The sequence below is a fragment of the Pipistrellus kuhlii genome, unplaced genomic scaffold (assembly GCF_014108245.1).
Source record: "Pipistrellus kuhlii isolate mPipKuh1 unplaced genomic scaffold, mPipKuh1.p scaffold_m20_p_15, whole genome shotgun sequence".
NCBI lineage: Eukaryota > Metazoa > Chordata > Mammalia > Chiroptera > Vespertilionidae > Pipistrellus > Pipistrellus kuhlii.
In genome coordinates this window covers 29567377-29587632 of record NW_023425460.1, presented here as the reverse complement: position 1 = coordinate 29587632, position 20256 = coordinate 29567377, and the positions used below count along the sequence as shown (strand labels likewise).

Sequence of the window (20256 nt, the reverse complement as noted above, 5' to 3'; positions counted from 1 at the left end):
TCTGTTGTCTTGAGTTGGGAAAGGAACCTAAACGGTGCCATGACATGTGGAGCAGGTGTTTGCCTGGTGGCATCCCTTAACTGACATGTATCAAGTGCATGCCTGCCCTGGACAAAGCCTGATCTCAAATATTTTTTATATTTTATGTTCTTTTTTTTTAGTACTTTTGCTAATTGAATACTTACTTTGTGCCAGGCACTAGGTCAAGCACTTTATATACATGCCCTCATTTAGAGAGAATATGGTTTCCTGAATAGTATAGGACACGTGGTGATTCAGGTAACATGGTGTAGTTGTGAAGTTATGTGGTAGTCATAGTGTTACTGACAGAGTGAGAACTACAGGAAATGTTTGTTAAATCTGAATTGAAAACGGATGTAGCACTGTTGTGTGAGGTCAGGAAGGGACTTAAAACAGGAGGTAAAAGGAATTAAAGAACTTAGAGAAATGAAGTGAGGATATTCAAGGCAGAGAGAAGCCCAAGGTCAAGTTCTGGAACAAACACACACGTTTGAGGATGAGAATGGCATGAAGGTTAAGCATGGAGAAGTTAAAGGGAATGGATGGAATGTGAATTATGAGATGTCATATTTTGAGGTGTTAATTCAAGGGCCCCACATCTTTTATGTGTAGTGACAGTGATTGAGGGTGAGCTTTGGAGTCAAGTCTCTAGTTCTAGCCTTGAGCAGTTTAGGTGGTTTTGTGTTTTGTTTTTAACACTCACCCAAGGATATTTTTCCATTGATTTTTAAAGAGTGGAAGGGAGGGGAGAGACAGAGACACATCGATTGGTTGCCTCCTGCATGCACATGACCAGGGCCAGGGATCCAGCCTTCAACCAAGATATGTGGCTAGGGTTACTCTATAGTCAAATAAAAAACTAAGCCTTTATTTAGTTGAACTAACGTCCTTTAGCTGTTTTAGTTTCTAGTACTTCTGGCAATTTCCACATCTCTTTCAGCCCCTTTTCTGGAATCGGCATACAAGACCTTTCAGAGGTTGTCAGGATTAGAGCTTGGTTGGCAGAGGAACTTCATTCTAGCTTAACTCGTGTTTTTTCCTAATAGATGAGAAAGGTCTTATGGGTTTTCTCATGTCCCAGTGACCTTTTCAAAGGCCTAAGAGAAGGTAAATGTGAGCATCCCTTCCCAGTTGTGTATATAATGTAATTATTCTCCTGCATCGTTATTTTATGAGGTTTTGTGTAATTTTTGAGGATATTGACTGACGTGGCTAAACTTTAGGAGCCAGCCCTGGCCTAGTGACTTGGTTGGAGCATCTTCCCAATATTTGATCCCTAGTCTGGGAACATGAGAACCAATCAATAAATGCATAAATAGGTAGAACAGCAAGTTGTTTCTTCCCCACTTCCTCTCTAAAATTGGTAAATAAAAATTGCCCATTTTGGCTCAGTGGTTAAGTGTCAGCCCGAGGACCAAAGGGCACTTAGCTCTGGTGCATGTTTCCCAGCCCCAGTAGGGGTCCTGGGGGGTAGAGGTGCTACGAGGGCGCATGGGAGGCAACCAACCAATGTCTCTATCCCTCCCACTCTAAAAATCAATGGAAAAAATATCCTTGAGAATTTAAAAAAAAACAAAAAACTTTAGGGGCCAAAAAGAAAAGAGTGAATTAAGCCTACAAGTTAATAGAAAAGGATTGGTTTTTTTTTTTTAAACTCTGGTTAAGCCTTTACCTTACTCTAGAAAGCACAAGTTTCAGAATTTGACTTTCCAGTCAAGGAGTATCTGGTAACCAGCACCAGTGAGCAAAAGCTGACAACAGGAACGGAGAGCTCAGCCAAGACCTGCTCATCCCAACCCCTCCAGCCTGAGGTGGAAAGCCTAGTAATACACAATTTTGGATCAGGCTGTGTCAAGCTGTGACTGGTTCTCCTTGAGCTCTTGATCTGTCATACAAGAACTTGGGTAATGAAACATTTCAGGTTGAATGTTCAAGCTGATTTCCTGAGACAGGAGATTACACATCACACAGAAAATATTGCACATCACTCCTTTATTATACTGATCTGAAAAAGATGTAGTAGTTATGCTCAAAATGCTTACTGGGCCCACGTGGCAGGGCCAAGCAACTGGAACGTGATTCAGCACTCACACACAGTGAGACACACCGGGACATGATCACGAGACATTTCACTGCCATGAGACAAGGCCGGGGAGGGGTTCTGTAACAGCAGGATGGCTCTACAGGTCAAGGAGCTCATCCCACCGTGTGTGAGGAATGGCTTATCTGGTGAGGACCACATGTGGGAATAGTTCAACCGCCACTAAAAACCCCAGAAGGGTTTTTGTTTTGTATTATTTTATAGATATATACTTTTCTTTTGTAAAAGTAAATGCAACACATAAACATTCAGGATTGATCCCAGTCTTCTGGAGCCAGCTTTTCGGGGGTCAAGGAGGAAATGTTCGACTCACAAGGCGTTCATCTTCCACTGGAATGACTAGAGCCCCCAGTCAGTCCACCTGACTACAGAATTAGCACAGGACTGCTCTCAGGAACATAAATAGGCTCTCTTGCCTCTCATTGGTCATGCCTTAACATGGCTCCTCCTTCCCCTACTTTCAAGCAGGTCCTTAGTAATAAACAAAATACTAGCAAGAAAACAAGTTGTTATCTCTGGACTCTTAGATAAGAGTCTCCCTAGGCTTAGACTGAGGACCCATGCCCTACAGATGTCATTCTGACTAGATTGTACGAAGGGAGTGGGTGCGGGAGACAAAATGGCTAACACAAAATTGGGAGCCACCAGTCCCCATCTGCAGCTACAGCCTAAGATGCCTACAGATGTGGTCAGTGTGACGTGCACAGGAGAGATGCAGAGGGGTGGGGTGGGAGGGAGGGTGTCCTGGGGAAAGGCGTCGGCCTGCTCGCCTTCACTTCTTGGCCTTGCCCTGGGCAGCCACAGCCTCCATGGCTTTGCGCACCGTCTCTTCATCCCCCAGGAACTGCATGGGCTTGATGGGCTTCAAGTTCTTGTCCAGTTCATAGACAATGGGAATACCAGTCGGCAGGTTCAGCTCCATGATGGCCTCTTCAGAAAGACCTGGAAATACCCACCAGGATTAGCCACCCAAGCTAGGACTCCACCGTACCCCTTGGGTTCACCCTTCATTCTTTAGGTGACAAAGGCTTTGGTTAGAAGTAAAACAAGAGGCCCTTTCTGATATTTGAAATAATAACGATCTGTACCATACAGATGGATCTCCTAACACATGCCCCCAATATTTCTCAGCCATTGAAAAGCAGGAAAAAGGATGAAAGATGTGTACTGCATATCTCTTTCCCAAAGTGGGGTTCAAAAGCCCACAGTAGAGCAGGACTTGAGTACATCTCAAATGTCCTATGTAGTCCGTCCAGCCTGCAAAAACTCAGCAGATCTGGCCGCCAGGACCTCAGGTGAAACAACTGAAGATGCAAATTGAGATCCATGTGTGAAATTGTACCAGGTTGTGATTAAGGACAATTTTATCAGCAGTTTCAACTAGCAGTCCTAGTCTAGAAGTGGGCATCTCAAACTTCCATGTGTATCTAAATCACCTGGGTGAAAAATGCGCTTGCAAACCAGGCCTGAAGTGTGACGTGAGGTTCTGCATGTGTAACAGGCACCCGGGGTTCCGACCCGCTCTGCCTCTCCAGAGGGGCTGAGGGACAGGGACAGGCTGTTTCCTCCAGGAACCACTCAGACTCTCTCTAAGACTATCACTATGCCCAGCCCTTTCCAGGTTTCCTTCCTACCAAGTAACTAAATCCCCGATTAGTGGCATTCTCCTTTATCCCTCTTGAAGGCCCCTCTGAAAAATGGCGTACCTTCCAGATGTTTGACAATGCCCCGGAGGCTGTTGCCATGGGCTGCGATCAGTACCCGTTTCCCCTCCTTAATCTGGGGCACGATTTCTTCATTCCAGAAGGGCAGAGCCCTGGCGATAGTGTCCTTCAGACTCTCACAGGAGGGTAGCTGGTCTTCAGTGAGGTCTGCGTACCTGCGATCCTAAACAAAAAAAATCCAAGCTCACCAGTGATTAGCAGTTGTATCTCTTCTGCCCATTCCTCATCCCCCAAGGGGTCAAAGTGATGGGTTTCTCCCAAGAGCACAAAATGCAGCGAGAGCCTGAGAAAGGGATAATTATTATCCTGCCCCTTCCTCCCCATCACCCACTACTAGGAAGTCTAACAGTTCAAAGAAGCATACAGAAAAGGAGAAGATGGCTCTTCCCAATTCACTTTATCTTACAATGGGCTTAGGAAGGCCCTACACCTATAGATAGGTTTTACAAACTATGGCAGTGGAGATATTAAAAATAAAGATATAAATTATTTTTTATGTAAATAACATAATTAACGAAGTCTTTTAACAAGTGAAAGTCATTCCTTGGAGAAGGGATTACATATAATTTATGGACTGCTTTATCATATATTATAAACTCAATAGAACTACACCACACTAATAAAAGCTAGAGTGAGGCCCAGATGCCCTGTCCTGTGGGGCTGAATGGTTAAGAGTGTCAGCCCACCAAGGGTCGAGGGTTTTCTACCCAACATGCAGAGGCAACCAATCTTTCACATTGCTATTGCTCTCTTCTCACCACCCTCCCTTCCACTCTCTCTCAAAATCATTGGAAAATATCCTCGGATGAGGAATAACCACCTCCCCCCCAAAAAAGAGTGACCCAGATTCTAATCCCTGGTCCTAATCCCTAGGTTGAGTGACCCAAGCCCAGGTTTGTACATACGTGTACGTACCTTACTGATGTTGCTGTAGAAGGGGTGGTCAGGCTCCATCGGTGGGGGTGGGATGTCGTAAGAGCGCCTCCAGATCTTTACCTGAGCCTCGCCATGCTTGGCAGCAGTTTCTGCTTTGTTAAGCCCAGTCAGACCCCCATAGTGCCGCTCATTGAGACGCCAAGTCCTCACTACAGGCAGCCACATCTGGTCAATGGCATCCAGCACCGTCCAGAGGGTCCGAATAGCTCTCTTCTGCACCGAGGTGAAGCAGATGTCAAATTCATAGCCGGCATCTAGAAATTGTAAGTTCAAAGTGATAAGCTAATCAGGTCTGCTCAAGTCAGAATTTTCTTACATAGAAGAACAGGTAGTCCAAATGAAAGATATTTGGCAAATATTTCATTTTTTGTACTCTAGCAGGAAAAGCAATATTCTGCCTTCAGGTAGATAAAATGCGTTGACTTACGTTTACAGTTGACAAAGTACCTTCCACAATTCTTTCAAGAAAAGGATCCTAAAAACTTGGAATCTCTTAATAAAAGACATTTATAGAAGGCTCACCATCTATCAGGCTCTGGACTAAGTACTTAGTGTTTTATTTAGTCTTCATAACAATCCTATGAAGTTACAATCCTTAAAACCTATTCTACAGATAAGAAAAATATAGACTAGAATGAGTTAAGCAAATTATATAGAGACAGCTATTACCTGAGGTTAAAACCCAAGATATGTGTGATCCCAAAATCCAGCTTACAACACCATCTCTAGCTTCCTCCATATTTTCCTAAACCCTAAGGTTCCTGATGTTTGTATTTTAGTTAGAACTATCACTTCTGACTGATAATTACTAATATATTTCAGCCCTCTCTGAGCTCTGGTCTATAATAAGTGTGATTTTTGAACTCCCAACAATTAGGACACAGCAAGAGCTCCTTAAGGATGCTGATAAAACTTTGTGGCATGAAATTAGTATTTTCACTATACAATACGGAAATCACATCACAACCTCTTCGTCCCACAGTTCCTTTCTTCCATATCAGTGTCAGCCTACTCCTGAGCACCCTGAGAAATATACACACATACCTAGGTCAACTGTTAAACCAAGGTTAGGAGATATCACCCCCGGAGAGAGCAAATGCCGTGCCCTGCCTGACTCATTTATACACAAATCTCTCCTCCACACAATAGTTACTGAGGAGCGGCAGTCAAGAGTTTTGTTGGCCCAATAAGTAGGTTACAAAGATTAACCTTACTTCATGTTTCACGAAATTTTATTCTCCCTCCCCCTGTAAGAGGCATGTGGCCCTTTCCTTATTATGTACTGCAGGGAAACAGTCCTCTTTTCCTCCATGAGGCTACAAAACCCTCTTTGAAATTCGGCAGACTTTCCTGAGTATTGCCTCATACTGAAGTTGCCAACAGTCATTAATGAAAGTGAAGCGAATTTTCCTTCCAGTCATTCAACTGAGAAGGAGGCCAGTAAGAACTACACCGACGGGGGAAGAGAGCCTTAGTCACTAGGAAACCACCGTCACCCACAAGGGAATAGGACACAGCTCATCGCTGAGCCTCAGAACAAGTCTAGTAGACTCAGTTACCATCTCCTCCTAACCTTAAGGGAAGGGAAGGTGCCCCCCAAAAAGCTGAGTCCATAGGAAGCAACTACCCAAAGTGCAAGCCTCCCATCTGAAAAACTACTGGTTATGTCACTGCCGCTATTTTCAAAGGCAATGAAATACACAAATGGGACACATAAATAGGTCCCCAAGGAGAAAAGGATTCCCCCCTTAGGACTCTTAATAGACATCCTAAAGCTTGTTCCTTTACCTAGCCCATCAAGCAAAAGCATAGTCTAGGACACTCCCAGGGATGGATTTGCCGGTGTGGTGTCGTGTGGTGTGGTGTGTGGTGTGGGGTGGGGGGTGGGGTGGGGTGGGGGGTGGGGTGGGGTGAGGTGGGGTGGGGTGGGGTGCGGTGGGGAAACTCAGCTCTCACTAGCTTCCTCCTGAAATCAGATTCGTCTATAAACCTTACTATCACTTAAAGTCCTGATAAATGTAATCTAGGTCTTCTATATTAATTCATTGATTACTAATGGTCTTCATCAGTCAGTTTTTGCTTTTAGTCTTTCATTTATTAATATCATAATCTTGATGCCCATGATAGGCATTAAGATTTTAAATGGGACTTTTTAAAACTAATGCTAACGACATTTACTTAAAGATTGAAATAGGTTCTGTTATTTTAAGAGAGATTACAAATTTAACCTTCTGATCAGTCTTAGAGGACAGCTACAACGTCTTTGTCCTGGGCTAATCAGCAAACTACCACAGACCCATAGTTCTTTCTGGCGGCAGCAGGGGAGAAAATGGCCTCCTTCACCAGCACCGTCCCTTTCCCCGCCTCTCCCGAACAGTATGAGATCGCACCAGGCCATCCCCGAGTATTCCCGCGCCTGCGGCAAACTGCATTTCCCAGACTTTCCAACCCTTTGCTCTAAGAAGCTAGAGAGAGCAACCTGGGGCCAAACACCTGTCCCAAATCAACCAGGCATCGGTGACCTGGTTTCTTTGTCCAGGGGTCAGAAGGGAGCAAGGCCAGACCTAGCCAAGCACCTCCTCCGTCCAAAGATCCTCTGGCTTGCGGGCAGCAGGGAAGGCTCCCTCACTAGCATTCCAAAATCACAGACCTGTCTGCCACAGGGGCAACCCTGCCCAGGCAGGCTTATCTCACCGCCACCTCCACCTTTGCCCGGCGTCCTTGGCCAGCAGCCTACCAATTCCTCACACCTCCCCTTACTCAACCAGAACCGAAGCCAATGCACTGGACTAAGACATGACCTTGGACAAGTCATCTTTCCAATCCTCACTATCCCAACTCTAAAAGAGGGCCAGGAAAGGATGGGAAGTTAGGGCAGAACATCTGTGTATTTTACGAGGCTGTGAAGAGGATCAACTGGACCCATTCATTCATTCACTCAATTACATTTGCGGGTGCATTTTGTGGACAGCATTTGTAGAATGCCGCTGAGCAGCAAAGGCCGAGACAAGAAAGGGATTTGTTGGTAAACTGATGCCTGCTGGACACCCCACACACACACACTCTCACGCCCCAGCGGGAGATAAGCTTGTGGCTTCCCTAGGATCTGCAGCAGCCTCTAGAGAAGGCTTGGTTACGGAAACTGGAAGACACCGGGCATCCAACCCAACAACCCGCCCGGGAGTTACTAAACGCTCAGACCAGAAAGGACAATTTCGCAAGGCGTCGTCGTGAAGAGAACGGCGGGCTGCCGGGGGGCCGCCCCGAGTCCACTTCCTGGCACGAGCCCCCCCCCCCCCACACACACACACACACACGCTACTGGGTGACCTTGAGCAAGTCGATTGCTCTGGGCCCATTTCCTCAGCTGCAAAATGAACCGCTGGCGAGATGAAGCCCAGGGTCTCGGCCCTTTCCGGGAGGGCGCGGGACCGAGCGAGGCGGCCCCGATCGCGCAGTGCCCGCCCGGGCCCTCGCACCCCCGCCCCCGGCCCGGCCCGCTCCGCACCTCGCAGCGCCTGCCCGCCGCGCTTGGCCTCCTCGTGCCCCGCCGGGCTCAGGTCCGCGTCGTACCAGCCGCTGAAGCGGTTCTCCAGGTTCCATGCGCTCTCGCCGTGCCGGATCAGGACCAGCTTGTAGGCAGCCATGGTGGCGGTTCCGAGCGCGGAGCAGACTGAGGCTCTGCTGAGATTCCGGAGCGGCGGGCGGGCGGGCCCCCGCCGCCGCCCCCACCCCCGCCCCCGCCCCCGCCCTCGACCGCGCCTGCGCGCTGGCGTCCTAAATCTTTCCACTGGCCCGGAACCACCGTCCGCCTGCCGGGTGTGCGCATGCGTCCCACGCCGGCGCGGCGGCCCGGAGGGGAGGGGGGCCGAACCGTGGTGCGCTAGGGCGCATGCGTCCCCCGCCGCCCGCCCCGCGGCCGCCGCGCCCGTCACGCAGCGCACGTAAGCGCCCGGCCCGGGGCGGTGGCGGGACTGGGGGCGGCCCCGGGGCGTGGCTGCTGGCCCGAGTGTTGGCAACACACCCCGCCCTTCCAATGCAGCTCTCATTCATAAGCTTTTCCTTGTAGTAAAATGCAGATTTTGAATCATACACGAACCTTCACGCTTTCAGTTAATTTGCTCTGAACCTTTGGGGAGTTCGTGCGCCCTCGCCCAGCCTCATCCGTAAACAGACCTCATAAACGCTTAGCTCGTGCCTGCCTGGAGGATGCTCGGTAAGTAGTTGTATTGCTGTCTATTTTACAGCTGAGGAAACTGGCTCTGACTGCAGGTTCCAACGCCATGCTCTTTAAAAAAAAATTTTTTTTTATTGATTTCAGAGAGAAAGGGCGAGGGAGAGAGACGGAAAGATCAATGATGAGAGAGAATCATTGATTGGCTGCCTCCCTCACGCCCCCTATTGAGGATCCAGCCAGGCGTGTGACCTGACTTGGAATCCAGCCGGGACCCTTGATCTGCAGGCCCACGCTATATCCACTGAGCCAAACCCACGGCTAAAGCCATGCTCTTTTGAACGCAGAACTTTGTATCCACACTTCCTAGTTTCTCACAACCTTTAGAGCACCTGGACCTCCAACAGAGAAGCAAATAAACCCTAATCCCCTTTCCAACATTCCGGAAAGTGGAGAGCCTTCCTGTTCCTCTCCTCCACCCAATTAGCAGATTAAATATGTCCAAAGTCACATCTCAGAAGTGGACAAGAAACCAGGACTCAAACCCGAGCAGTATAATAGCCTAGTATGTACTCTAACTGTCGAAACCGATCATTGTCACTAGTAGTTAAATGTTTATAGCAATGGTCATATCTGTTTATCCATTCTAACAGAAGACTGGTCCCCAGCACTCACAGTCCAATCAGTTTGTCTTAGCATTATTAGCATACTTTCCAGCTGCAAAGAAAAGAGACGACCACCAGATAATTCTTTTTATGTTCAAACATGTAACAAGAATCCAAAGAAAACAAAATGGTGGTATAATTATGATACTTGTTGATGCCATTATTATCATCCTCCTAGTAGAAGATAGTCCTACTGAGAAAATGAGCACTTTGATCATTCAGTCTTTGAACTTTAACCTTTGACTGGAAGTGACTTACTTATAGGCAATGAAGACTACTTCCTTTTACTGTAATTTTACCCGTGTGCATTCTGAGCGCATGTTGATCGCTGGTTCAGTCCAGGCAACTGACATGCTTTTATTAGTCATACAGTATTAATGCAGGTGTAAGGAAATGGCAAATATAATTCCATTTTTTATTTTTGTTTTTTTAAAGCTTTTGGAAAAATTCCAGGTCCTCATGTATTGTGCAATAACAATGACTTCTTTGACGGTTTTGGGATGTTCATTGCCGGCAATGGACTTCATACAGGAAAAATTTTCATTAGCTCCTGCCACCCAGTAATTAATGCTTGATAGGGCCTATGAAATTAACGTTAACGGTTCTAGTGGGATTATAAATAAAGTGAGGGATCCAACATTACTTTGAAAGTCACCCCAATTTGTTTCTATTTGGATTCTATGCACTGTGATCCTAAGGTTAACAGCATGAATTAACATACATCTTCAAAGGACTGTAATGAAAGATCATTGTGTACTTACTGAATTGTTTAATCTACTGTCAAGTTGTTTTACATGGAAGGTTTTCAAGTAACATTGGCAGAGAGGTACAATATGTTATTCCTATGGTGAAAATAAATTCATTTGTTGTATATAGTTCTTTATCTTTGAAGTAAAGGTATGAGTAATAATAGGGTATGAATGGTTTAATCAAGGCTTTATTTTGGAAGATAAATGGCAGTGATGATTAAATTACTGTAGTCCATAATTTGGGCTTGTTTGTACATTAATGATTTTTCCAAGTACAGTATACTCTGTTAGTATAGGCCCTATCAAGCATTAATTACTGGGTGGCAGGAGCTAATGAAAATTTTTCCTGTATGAAGTCCATTGCCGGCAATGAACATCCCAAAACCGTCAAAGAAGTCATTGTTATTGCACAATACATGAGGACCTGGAATTTTTCCAAAAGCTTTAAAAAAACAAAAATAAAAAATGGAATTATATTTGCCATTTCCTTACACCTGCATTAATACTGTATGACTAATAAAAGCATGAGCCCTACTGCCTAAACACTATTTCATTTATTTGTTTGGAAAACCCCAAAACATTTTTTGTCTGCCATTTTGTTTCTTTTGTTATGTTTCAAGTCAAGTTTGAATGTTACAATATTTTAATTGAAAAACTTTTGTCAATTTTTTCTTGTAAATTTTCTTTACTTGTAACTATCATCTTGTCCTTCAATCCTGTACCCTAAAGTAAGAAATACATTTTTGACAGAGGTTTAATGTTTTATCAAAAAAAACAAACCTATAGAATAAAAGCCTAATATGCTAAGTGTCTGGTCATCTGGTCGGTCATTCAACCAATCAAGGAATAATATGCTAATGATATGCTAAGCTGCTCAACCACTCGCTATGATGTGCACTGACCACCAGGGGGCAGATGCTCCAAACAGTAGGTTAGATGGCTGCTGGGGTCCAGCTGATCAGGACTGAGTGAGATGGGCCAGACATACCCTGGAGCCCTCCGGTGGTCCCTCCCTGGCTGGCCAACCTCCAGTGCTCCTCCCCAGCCCCAGCCGTGTACCAGTGGGGTCCCTCACCCTGGCCTGCACTCTCTCGAAATCCGGGACCCCTCGGGAGATGTTGGAGAGCCAGTTTCAGCCCAATCCTGCAGGCCAGGCCGAGGGACCCCACTGGTGCACAAATTCGTGATCTGGGCCTCTAGTCATATTTATATGATTATTGTTGTGAGAAATAAAAGAGATGATGTGTGGGAAGCACTTAGCTCTGTACCTGGTAAATAGCCATAAATTACAATAAATATATACCGTATCATTAACATATTAGTAATAAACATTATTAGCAGTGTGAGCAAGGAGGCAAAAAAATATTTAATGAAGGGCACAATTTCAAAGGATGTGAATCTGCAGGTCCATGGACAGACTTTTCTTCCAACAAGATGCCTGGCAGGGGATGGTTTGCTCAATGGTGTTGGAACTGAGATAATTAGAATACTTTGGGCAGGAGGCCAGGGCATCTGTGCCAACAACCCTGAGAAGGAGCTCAGGAATCCCCTCTGCCTCCTGAAGGAGCCTCTCATCTCCTTGGAATCTGAGGAATTCTGATAATTTTACAAACCTCACAAGATAACTACTTTGGTCATCAGAGTTTTGTAGTTTTTTTGTTTGTTTGTTTGTTTGTTTTTTTAATATATGTATCAGATCTACTCACATAGAAATTCCTTGAGGATGGGCATATGCACTTAGCATGATGCCTTTCCCTTGATAAATTCCCTCAGGATCCCTGAGTGTCTGAACTGGAAGAGACCTTGAAAATCCTCAACTACAAGCCCCACCTCCTGGCATCCCCAGTTCTCATGTAATAGATGAGGAAAGTGAGGTGAGCCATTCAGAAGAGCAGGAGATAAGCAGGGAACATGGTCATCAATAAGAAGTTAGAGATGATCAAAGATAAGGGCCCCCAATTTGGGGCCTGCTGTGTCAGGAAGAGAGAGGCAGGAGTCCAGAGAGAGAGAGAGAGAGAGAGAGAGAGAGAGAGAGAGAGAGAGAGAGAGAGAGAGAGAGATGAGAAGGACCCTTGTGAGGACCATCAAGGCTTTGCAGATGGAAGCCAGTATTCCTGGGCAGAGATGGGGATCCATTCAACATCTATTGCAGCATCAGAAATCTGCGAAGAGCCCTAGCTGGTTTGGCTCAGTGGATAGAGCATCAGCCTGCAGAAGGGTCCTGTGTTCAATTCCGGTCAAGGGCACATGCCCAGGTTGGAGGCTCAATCTCCAGTAGGAGGCATGCAAAAGGCAGCCAATCAATGATTCTCTCTCATCATCGATGTTTCTATCTCTCTCTCCCTCTGTATTCCTCTCTGAAATAAATAGAAATATTTTTTTAAAAAGAAATCCGGGAAGAAGCTTAGAGCCTATCAAGCCAAGGTGTCATTAAGGGTGAGGATAAACCAGTGTGTTTTGCCTGCCACTACTTTTTTTCTTTAATTTTAATTGTTATCTCTACTGAACACAAGGCACACAGACATTTGTCAGGCTGACTCCTGGGCTGAGTCTGGGTGCATTCACACATTCTGAGAACAAAGTAAGTGCAAGGGGTTCAGATCACAGAGTAGCCTGAGACTCTTAACTAGGTCACTGCCCTTCAGGGAGCAACTATGGCATCTGTGCTTCAGAATCTTCTTAGCTGGCATCTCCTGGGCCAGAGGCACTAATCCATGACAGAGCCTTCATCTCTGCCAAGGGCCTCCAGACATCCTCTAAACCACATGTGTCAAACACAAGGCCCGCGGGCCAAATCCGTCCTGCCAGGCCTTGCAATGTGGCCCGCACCGCGCTGTCATCACTGCACTCCGCTGCGTTTCCATCACAATGACAGTTTATGACTGTTCAGTAAACCATTCGGCCCAAGATTTAGGCTGGATTTTAGATTTTGGCCCCTTCTCTGATTGAGTTCGACACCCCTACTTCTAAACCCTTAAGGCAGATAGCTTCCCTTCTAGCTTTAATTCCTCAGGCCTCAGGGAAGTCCCCAGGATTCTAACAGCTTTCTTTAAAATATTTTTTATTGCCCTGACCAGTTTGGCTCAGTGGATAGAACATTGGCTTGCAGACTAAAAGGTCCCAGGTTCAATTCCTGTCTAGGGCATGTACCTTGGTTGCGGGCACATTCCTGGTAGCAGGAAGCAGCTGATAAATGTTTCTCTCTCATAGATGTTTCTAACTCTCCATTTCTCTCTGTAAAAAATAAAAAATAAAAATATTTCTTATTAATTTGAGAGAGAGAGAGAGAGAGAGAGAGAGAAGAATGAGTGACAGAGAGAGACATCAGTTTGTTGTTTCACTCATTTATACATTCATTGGTTGCTTCTTGTAGGTGCCCTGACCAGGATCAACCAACAACCCTGGTATATCGGGACAATGCTAAACAGCTGAGCTGCCTGGCCAGGGCCAGGTCTCTAAGGGCTTTCAAACAGCCAGCTTATTCTTTAAGCAGAGACAGAAAACTCAGATTAGGATAATCAGTGGTCACAGCATAATATCCTCCACCATCCCTTAGGGGTCCTCAAACTTTTTAAAGTGGGGGCCAGATCACGGTCCCTCAGAGAGCTGGAGGGCCAGACTATATGAACTACTAATTCCTACTGTAACACCTCGGCTGCGCTCACTGCCCAAAAAACCTGGCGGGCTGGATCAGACTCCTCTGCGGGCCGCATGTGGCCCTCGGGCCGTAGTTTGAAGACGCCTGCAAGCCTCTTTGAGCCTTCCCGTCCCATTTATTTTTGCCACAGAAGAGTACCTCCCTTATCAAGTACCAAGCATGGAGTGAAAGACCAATTTAGAATCACAGCGGGGCAAACCAAGCCTTCTGGAAGGAGGGGTGGCTACCCTTCAGCCCACAGACTCCCTGTCAAGACACCACGTGTCTTTACTTGTTGAACATCTTGCAAGCTCATTGCCTCATGTTCAGATCTCCCAGGTGACTGAGGAGGAGAGGATCTCTGCCTTGGAGCGGGCATGAGTCCAGATGATTGGGGCTCAGGCTTCAGGACTCGGAGTGTCAAAGAAAGGAAGCAGTGCATAAAGCACATGCTCCAGCCTCTCTAGTCACGATCAGAAGAGAAACACAGATGGAACTGTACCTGGACAACCAGTGGGTCCGGGCTGCCTGTCACTACTGGAGCCAATTCAGCAGAGGCAGTGTTGAATCATACATGAGTGTTTATTCCAATACTGCCAGCAGTATGGGAGAGCAGCCACAAAAATCTACTCTGCAGACCCCCATAAGCCAGCTGCTGGTTAGTGTAGGACGAAGGTTATGTGGGGAAGTGGGGATTGCAGGCATAGGGAAGGAGGCGATGCCAGCTGGGGTTGTTAATCTTCCCATAATAGGCAGCCCTCAGGGGTGTGGCTGGGCAAGCAGAGGTGGAGGCAGGGACAAATGCCCATCTGTTGGTGCCTCCCGTCTCCTCGCCGGACAAGTAACCAGTTCAGCCTCCTAGGCCCCTTTTCTGATTTGATATGTGACCCCCGGGCCAGGGGCCCCCTCTGCTATAAAACAAATTTCCCTGATTCCTGTATTGGGAATCCCCCAACCCCAGAATCTTGGAGGGAGGTGATAGAAACTAGGCCTTAATGCCACAGCCTGCACCTGGCAGGTGCCTCACCCCAGGAAGCCTCTGAATCTTCCTGGAGATTTATCCCCTTGAGCAAACATGGTCCACATTGAAGTAACAGTGGGAGGGTGAATGGTTTGAGCTAGCCAACACTTGTGAGAGAAGCTAAGTTCTCATACCCAAGGAGTGACTTTCCCGTTGCCATGGCAACAAGTAACCACCCACATTTTAAACCATTTAATCACTGACAATTCATCTCCTTTTAACTGAACAATGACAATTTGCCTCAGCAGGCATGTTTCTATAAGCCAGCCAACCAGCAACAGCCACACTCTGGTTCATCAACCAATCCCTAAACTCCCTCCTCTGAGTGTGCTCGTCAATGACCTTCACACCTCCTAGCACTTTAAGAAGACAACCTTCCTGCTCCACTCAGAGAGATGGCACCTGACAGGCATTGCTCTGCCTTCCTTACGCAATAGATCCAGCTTTTTGTTTCAGATGTGGAGGGCTGGTCTTTTTCTAAGACACACTCATATTCTGGAATATTGCCTTCCTGGGAGTCATTCCTCCTCACTTCTAGGGCGACTGCTAGCCTCCACGGTGTCACTGGTGAATTAGAAAAAGGCCGACCTTTCTTCTAGACAGGGCCCCAATGAGGGCTGGGTCTCATCTGAGGTGAGAAGCAATGCACTAAACTGAAAGATGACATTTCCCAGCCATTCCTGTAGCTAAATTCAGCCACATTACTAATTCCTGGCCAATCAGACCATAAGTGGAACTGGCTTAAAGGGGAACAACTTGGCTGGGCTGTGAGCCTCTTGGCTCTTCCTCCCTTCCTTCCTACTGAGTCTGGGCATCAGCCTGGCTTGTGAATGTGATGGCTGGGGCTCCTGCAGCCCATCTTGGGAGCATGAGGTGACACTGAGGATGGAAGTCATTCGGCATGGAGAGAGCAGCAGAAAAGGAGAGGAAGCCCAGGATCCCGAAGACACTGTGGAGCCACCACGCCAGCCTGGAGTTCCCATCTACCTGCCTACTTCCTGGATATGAAAGAATTAACCCTGTGTGTTGAAGCAACTGTAGCCAGGTATCTGTCATGGCAACTGAAGATGATTCCTTACCAATACAGAAGTCCTGAGCAGAATGAGGGGCAGGGGTTTGGAGTGGTTAGTGGAGAAAGGTTTAATTTGGGGGTAAGGATGAATTTTCAGGCATCAGGATGCCAAGGTTAAGAGAAGAGATCATGCTGTTCCTCTTCATCCAGACTCCCTTCTGTCAGGTGGGGAAAGGCGGGCTCCACCTTGGGGCAGTCTCCACCTTTTTTTTTTTTTTTTTTAATATATTTTATAGATTTTTTACAGAGAGGAAGAGAGGGATAGAGAGTTAGAAACATCAGTGATGTTTCTCATCATCAGCTGCCTCCTACACACCCCCTACTGGGGATGTGCCAGCAGCCAAGGTGCATGCCCTTGACCGGAATTGAACCTGGGACCCTTCAGTCCACAGGCCGAAGTTCTATCCACTGAGCCAAATGGGCTGGAGTAACCACTGAGTTACTCCACTTTTGAACAGGAGCACATCTGCCATTCCCAGATCCCAGTCCTTGTCAGATCCCAGGCCTCCTCTTTAGCACATTGGGCCATTTGCTCCTTCCCTCAGACTTACTCCAGGAAGCCACTCTCTTACTTAAAGCTCTTCTTGGACCAAACCAAATGTTAATGCCCCAGAAGCTGAGGGCCCCTCGATCTTCTGCAGCAGTGATGTGCCATGCATGTGGCTAAGCATTCTGCACACGATATTTCATTAATTTTTTTTTTACTGGTTTCAGAGAGGAAGAAAGAGGGAGAGAGAGATAAAAAACATCAATGATGAGAGAGAATCATTCATTGGCTGCCTCCTGCACTCCAGCATGTGCCTTGACAGGGAATCAGACCAGGACTCCTGGTTCATAGGTCAATGTTCAACCACTGAGTTACGCCAGCCAGGCACATGATATTTCATTTTAGACTCTGAAAAACAACCCCCATTTTTTTACTTTTTAAAAATTGATTTCATAGAGGAAGAGCAAGGGAGAGATAGACACATCAATGATAAGAGACAATCATTAGGGATCCTGTACTGGGAATCGAGCCTGCAACCAGGACATGTGCCCTTGATTAGAATCGAACCTGGGACCTCCAGTCCACAGGCTTACGCTCTATCCATTGAGCCAAACCAGCTAGGACGGCAACCCCATTTTTAGATAAGGAACATGTGGCTCAGAAAGTTCAGCCACCTGCCCCAGGCACACCTAGGATGTGTGGGCTTGAGCACAGCTGTAGAAGGAAATGCTCAGGAGTAGCCGCACTTCCATCCCCGTGGTCATGACGGGCTGCCCAATGTGATAAGGCCTCTCCCTCCCCCAGAGCTTGGGCACCCAGGCCACCCACTTCCTCTCTGGGTCAAGAGGCTAGCCTCCACTTCCCTTTCCTCCTGCCCGTGTCATAACTGATTACAGCCCCACTGACCTTAAATGGCCTGCCTGCTCCCGTGGGCTCAGTGCTTTGGGTGCAGCACCCCTCTTCCCTCCACGTGAGCCTCACAGGTGGTTCTGAGAGCCGTGCTACAGAAGCGGCTCCTGGGCTTAGAGTTGGATCTTGTGGCTTCTGCCCATTGACCGACTGTGCGACCTTTGGGGTATCATTGAACCCCTTGTTTCCCCATCTGGGAAATGAGCACATTCACTCTGCCCTCCTCACGGAAGATAACAAATGAGAAAGTACTTTGGGTCTCAAAAAAGTATTTTGGATAACAATAATTAGTTCACACTTAGTCTCTTTACTCGATAAGTGCCAAGCAATGTGCTAATAAGCACTTCACAATTATTATCTAGTTCTCATAAGCCCTATGGACAGGCTTTTTTTTTTAATATATTTTTTATTGATTTTTTGTACAGAGAGGAAGGGAGAGAGATAGAGAGTTAGAAACATCGATGAGAGAGAGTCATCGATCAGCTGCCTCTTGCACACCCCCTACTGGGGATATGCCCGCAACCAAGATACATGCCCTTGACCGGAATCGAACCTGGGACCCTTCAGTCCCCAAGCCGACGCTCTATCCATTGAGCCAAACCGGTCTCGGCTGGATAGGCTTCTTATCTCCATCTTACAAGTGAGGAAAACTGAGGCTCAGAGACAGCAAGTGGCAGTCCTTGGATTCTGACCCAGAGGGTGTAACCACAGGCCCATCCTACAGCTGTGAGTGGTCCTCATCCCTATTTGTAGGTGTGGCTAATCATGGAAATGGCTAATACTTCCCAGTGGAAGATGCTGCTAGAATTCAGGGTTGGGAAGGTTGATTCTTCCCCCAAAAAATTAACCCTTGCCCTAACCGGTTTGGCTCAGTGGATAGAGCGTCAGCCTGTGGACTGAAGGGTCCGGGTTGATTCTGGTCAAAGGCATGTACCTTGGTTGTGGGCACATCCCCAAAAGAGGGTGTGCAGGAGGCAGCTGATCGATGTTTCTAACTCTCTATGGATTGAGTGCTATTCATCTGGCACGACCAGCTTAGCCCAAGCATGTCAAACTCACAGCCCTAGGGCTACCTGTGGCCCCCAATGAATATTTAAAAATATATATTTTTTATTGATTTATTATAGAGAGGAAGGGAGAGAGTTAGAAAGCCAGAAGCATCCATGAGAGAGTAACTAACATCAATCAGCTGCCTCTTGCACACCCCCTACTGGCACGTGTCCGCAACTCAGGTACATGCCCTTGACCAGAATAGAACCCAGGACCCTGGAGTCTGCAGGCCGACGCTCTATCCATTGAAACCGGTTTCGGCACACAATGAATATTTTTGCTGCCCAGCCAATATAATGGTAGGTAAGAAACAGCTTAATAAAAATTTCATAACTTAATTTTTACAATATCCTGTTATACATAATTATTAATAACAAACTACAACATTTGCTAATGACTGATTACTATAATCCTGTTGCATTCATTTCCCTTATGCGCCTCACACAGGCGCACCATTTCTCCCCTAATGTACCCTCAGAACTGTATTAGCAGTGAATATTTTAGCAGCCGATTGCCACCTCGTTAGCCGTGAACTGACTTGTTTGGTGTGTGCAACAGGAAAAATATTTTGCTTTAGGAGAACAGGAAAAATAGCTTTGTATTACGCTTATTCATTTGTGCAGTTATTCAGTGTCTGTTAAGTTAATGTTCAAGGCAAAATATTAATTTTTATTAAAATGTTCTATTATTTTATATTAACAATTATTGTTATTCCTGCCCTTTGTATTCAGCATGTTTCTTATAGAAATAAACCTACGTTTCTAAGAAAATTGAAGCTTTTGGTTTTTTTGCAGCCCACATAAACTTAAACCTTGTTCATTTGGCCTATGTTAGCCTTTGAGTTTGACATGATTGGCTTAGCCATTGGGTATCACCACTAATGAATGAAAATAGCTAAGCAGGTTTAGAGTCTCACTCACAGCTTTTTTCCTCTTTTCAGCCAAACTGATTTTTTACTCTTCCAGGTTTGGCCAGGTTTTGACTCTTTCAAATAATATTTCATATATATATATATATTTTTTAAATATATTTTATTGATTTTGTACAGAGAGGAAGGGAGAGAGATAGAGAGTTAGAAACATCGATGAGGGAGAGTCATCCATCAGCTGCCTCTTGCACACCCCCCACTGGGGATGTGCCCGCAACCAAGATACATGCTCTTGACCGGAATCGAACCTGGGACCCTTCAGTCCCCAAAGCCGACGCTCTATCCATTGAGCCAAACCGGTCCCGGATATATATATATATATTTTATTATTGATTTCAGAGAGGGAGAGAGACAAACATTAATGATGAGAGAGAATTATTGACTGGCTGCCTCCTGCACACCCCCGACTGGGGATAGAGCGGATAACCCAGGCATGTGCCCTTGGCCGGAATCGAACCTGAGACCCTTCAGTCTGCAGGCTGATGCTCTATCCATTGAGCCAAACCAGCGAGGGCTATGCTTAACTTTTAAAATTAGATTTTAAAAAATATAAATGTAAGTTGGTTTGTTTTTTAACCTGCAAAGGAATTCCAGTTTTATATGGCTCACCCGTGTGGCCAAGAACCATGGCTCTGGCGTGGGAGAGGAGGGGATTCCTTAGCAACACCACTTCGTCCAGACACACCTCCGAGCCCCTCCAGCGAATCCGGAGTCCGGAGGGAACGTAAAACCGGAAGTTGACTGTTTTGCTATGGTAACGGCCGCAAATCCGGAAGTGGCGC

General features: G+C 46.4%; 1 protein-coding gene across 1 annotated transcript; it reads right to left on the bottom strand.

The window, feature by feature from the left end:
* Window positions 1–1996: 1996 nt before the first annotated feature.
* On the bottom strand, window positions 1997–8507 carry PGAM1 (phosphoglycerate mutase 1). The gene is made up of 4 exons (XM_036438760.2): window positions 8291–8507; window positions 4762–5036; window positions 3829–4009; window positions 1997–3064 (listed from the first exon to the last, which is right to left on the bottom strand). The coding sequence occupies exons 1-4, from the start codon at window positions 8427–8429 to the stop codon at window positions 2895–2897; spliced, it is 765 nt and encodes a 254-aa protein (XP_036294653.1). The 5' UTR covers window positions 8430–8507; the 3' UTR covers window positions 1997–2894.
* Between the last annotated feature and the right edge of the window lie 11749 nt (window positions 8508–20256).

Coding starts and splice junctions, on each gene's coding strand:
- PGAM1 (XM_036438760.2), bottom strand. CDS start 8,429: ATGGCTGCCTACAAGCTGGTCCTGATCCGGCACGGCGAGAGCGCATGG. Junction 4,010..4,761: donor TCTACAGCAACATCAGTAAG/GTACGTACACGT, acceptor TTTTTTGTTTAG/GATCGCAGGTACGCAGACCT. Junction 3,065..3,828: donor CATTGTCAAACATCTGGAAG/GTACGCCATTTT, acceptor GGGTATTTCCAG/GTCTTTCTGAAGAGGCCATC.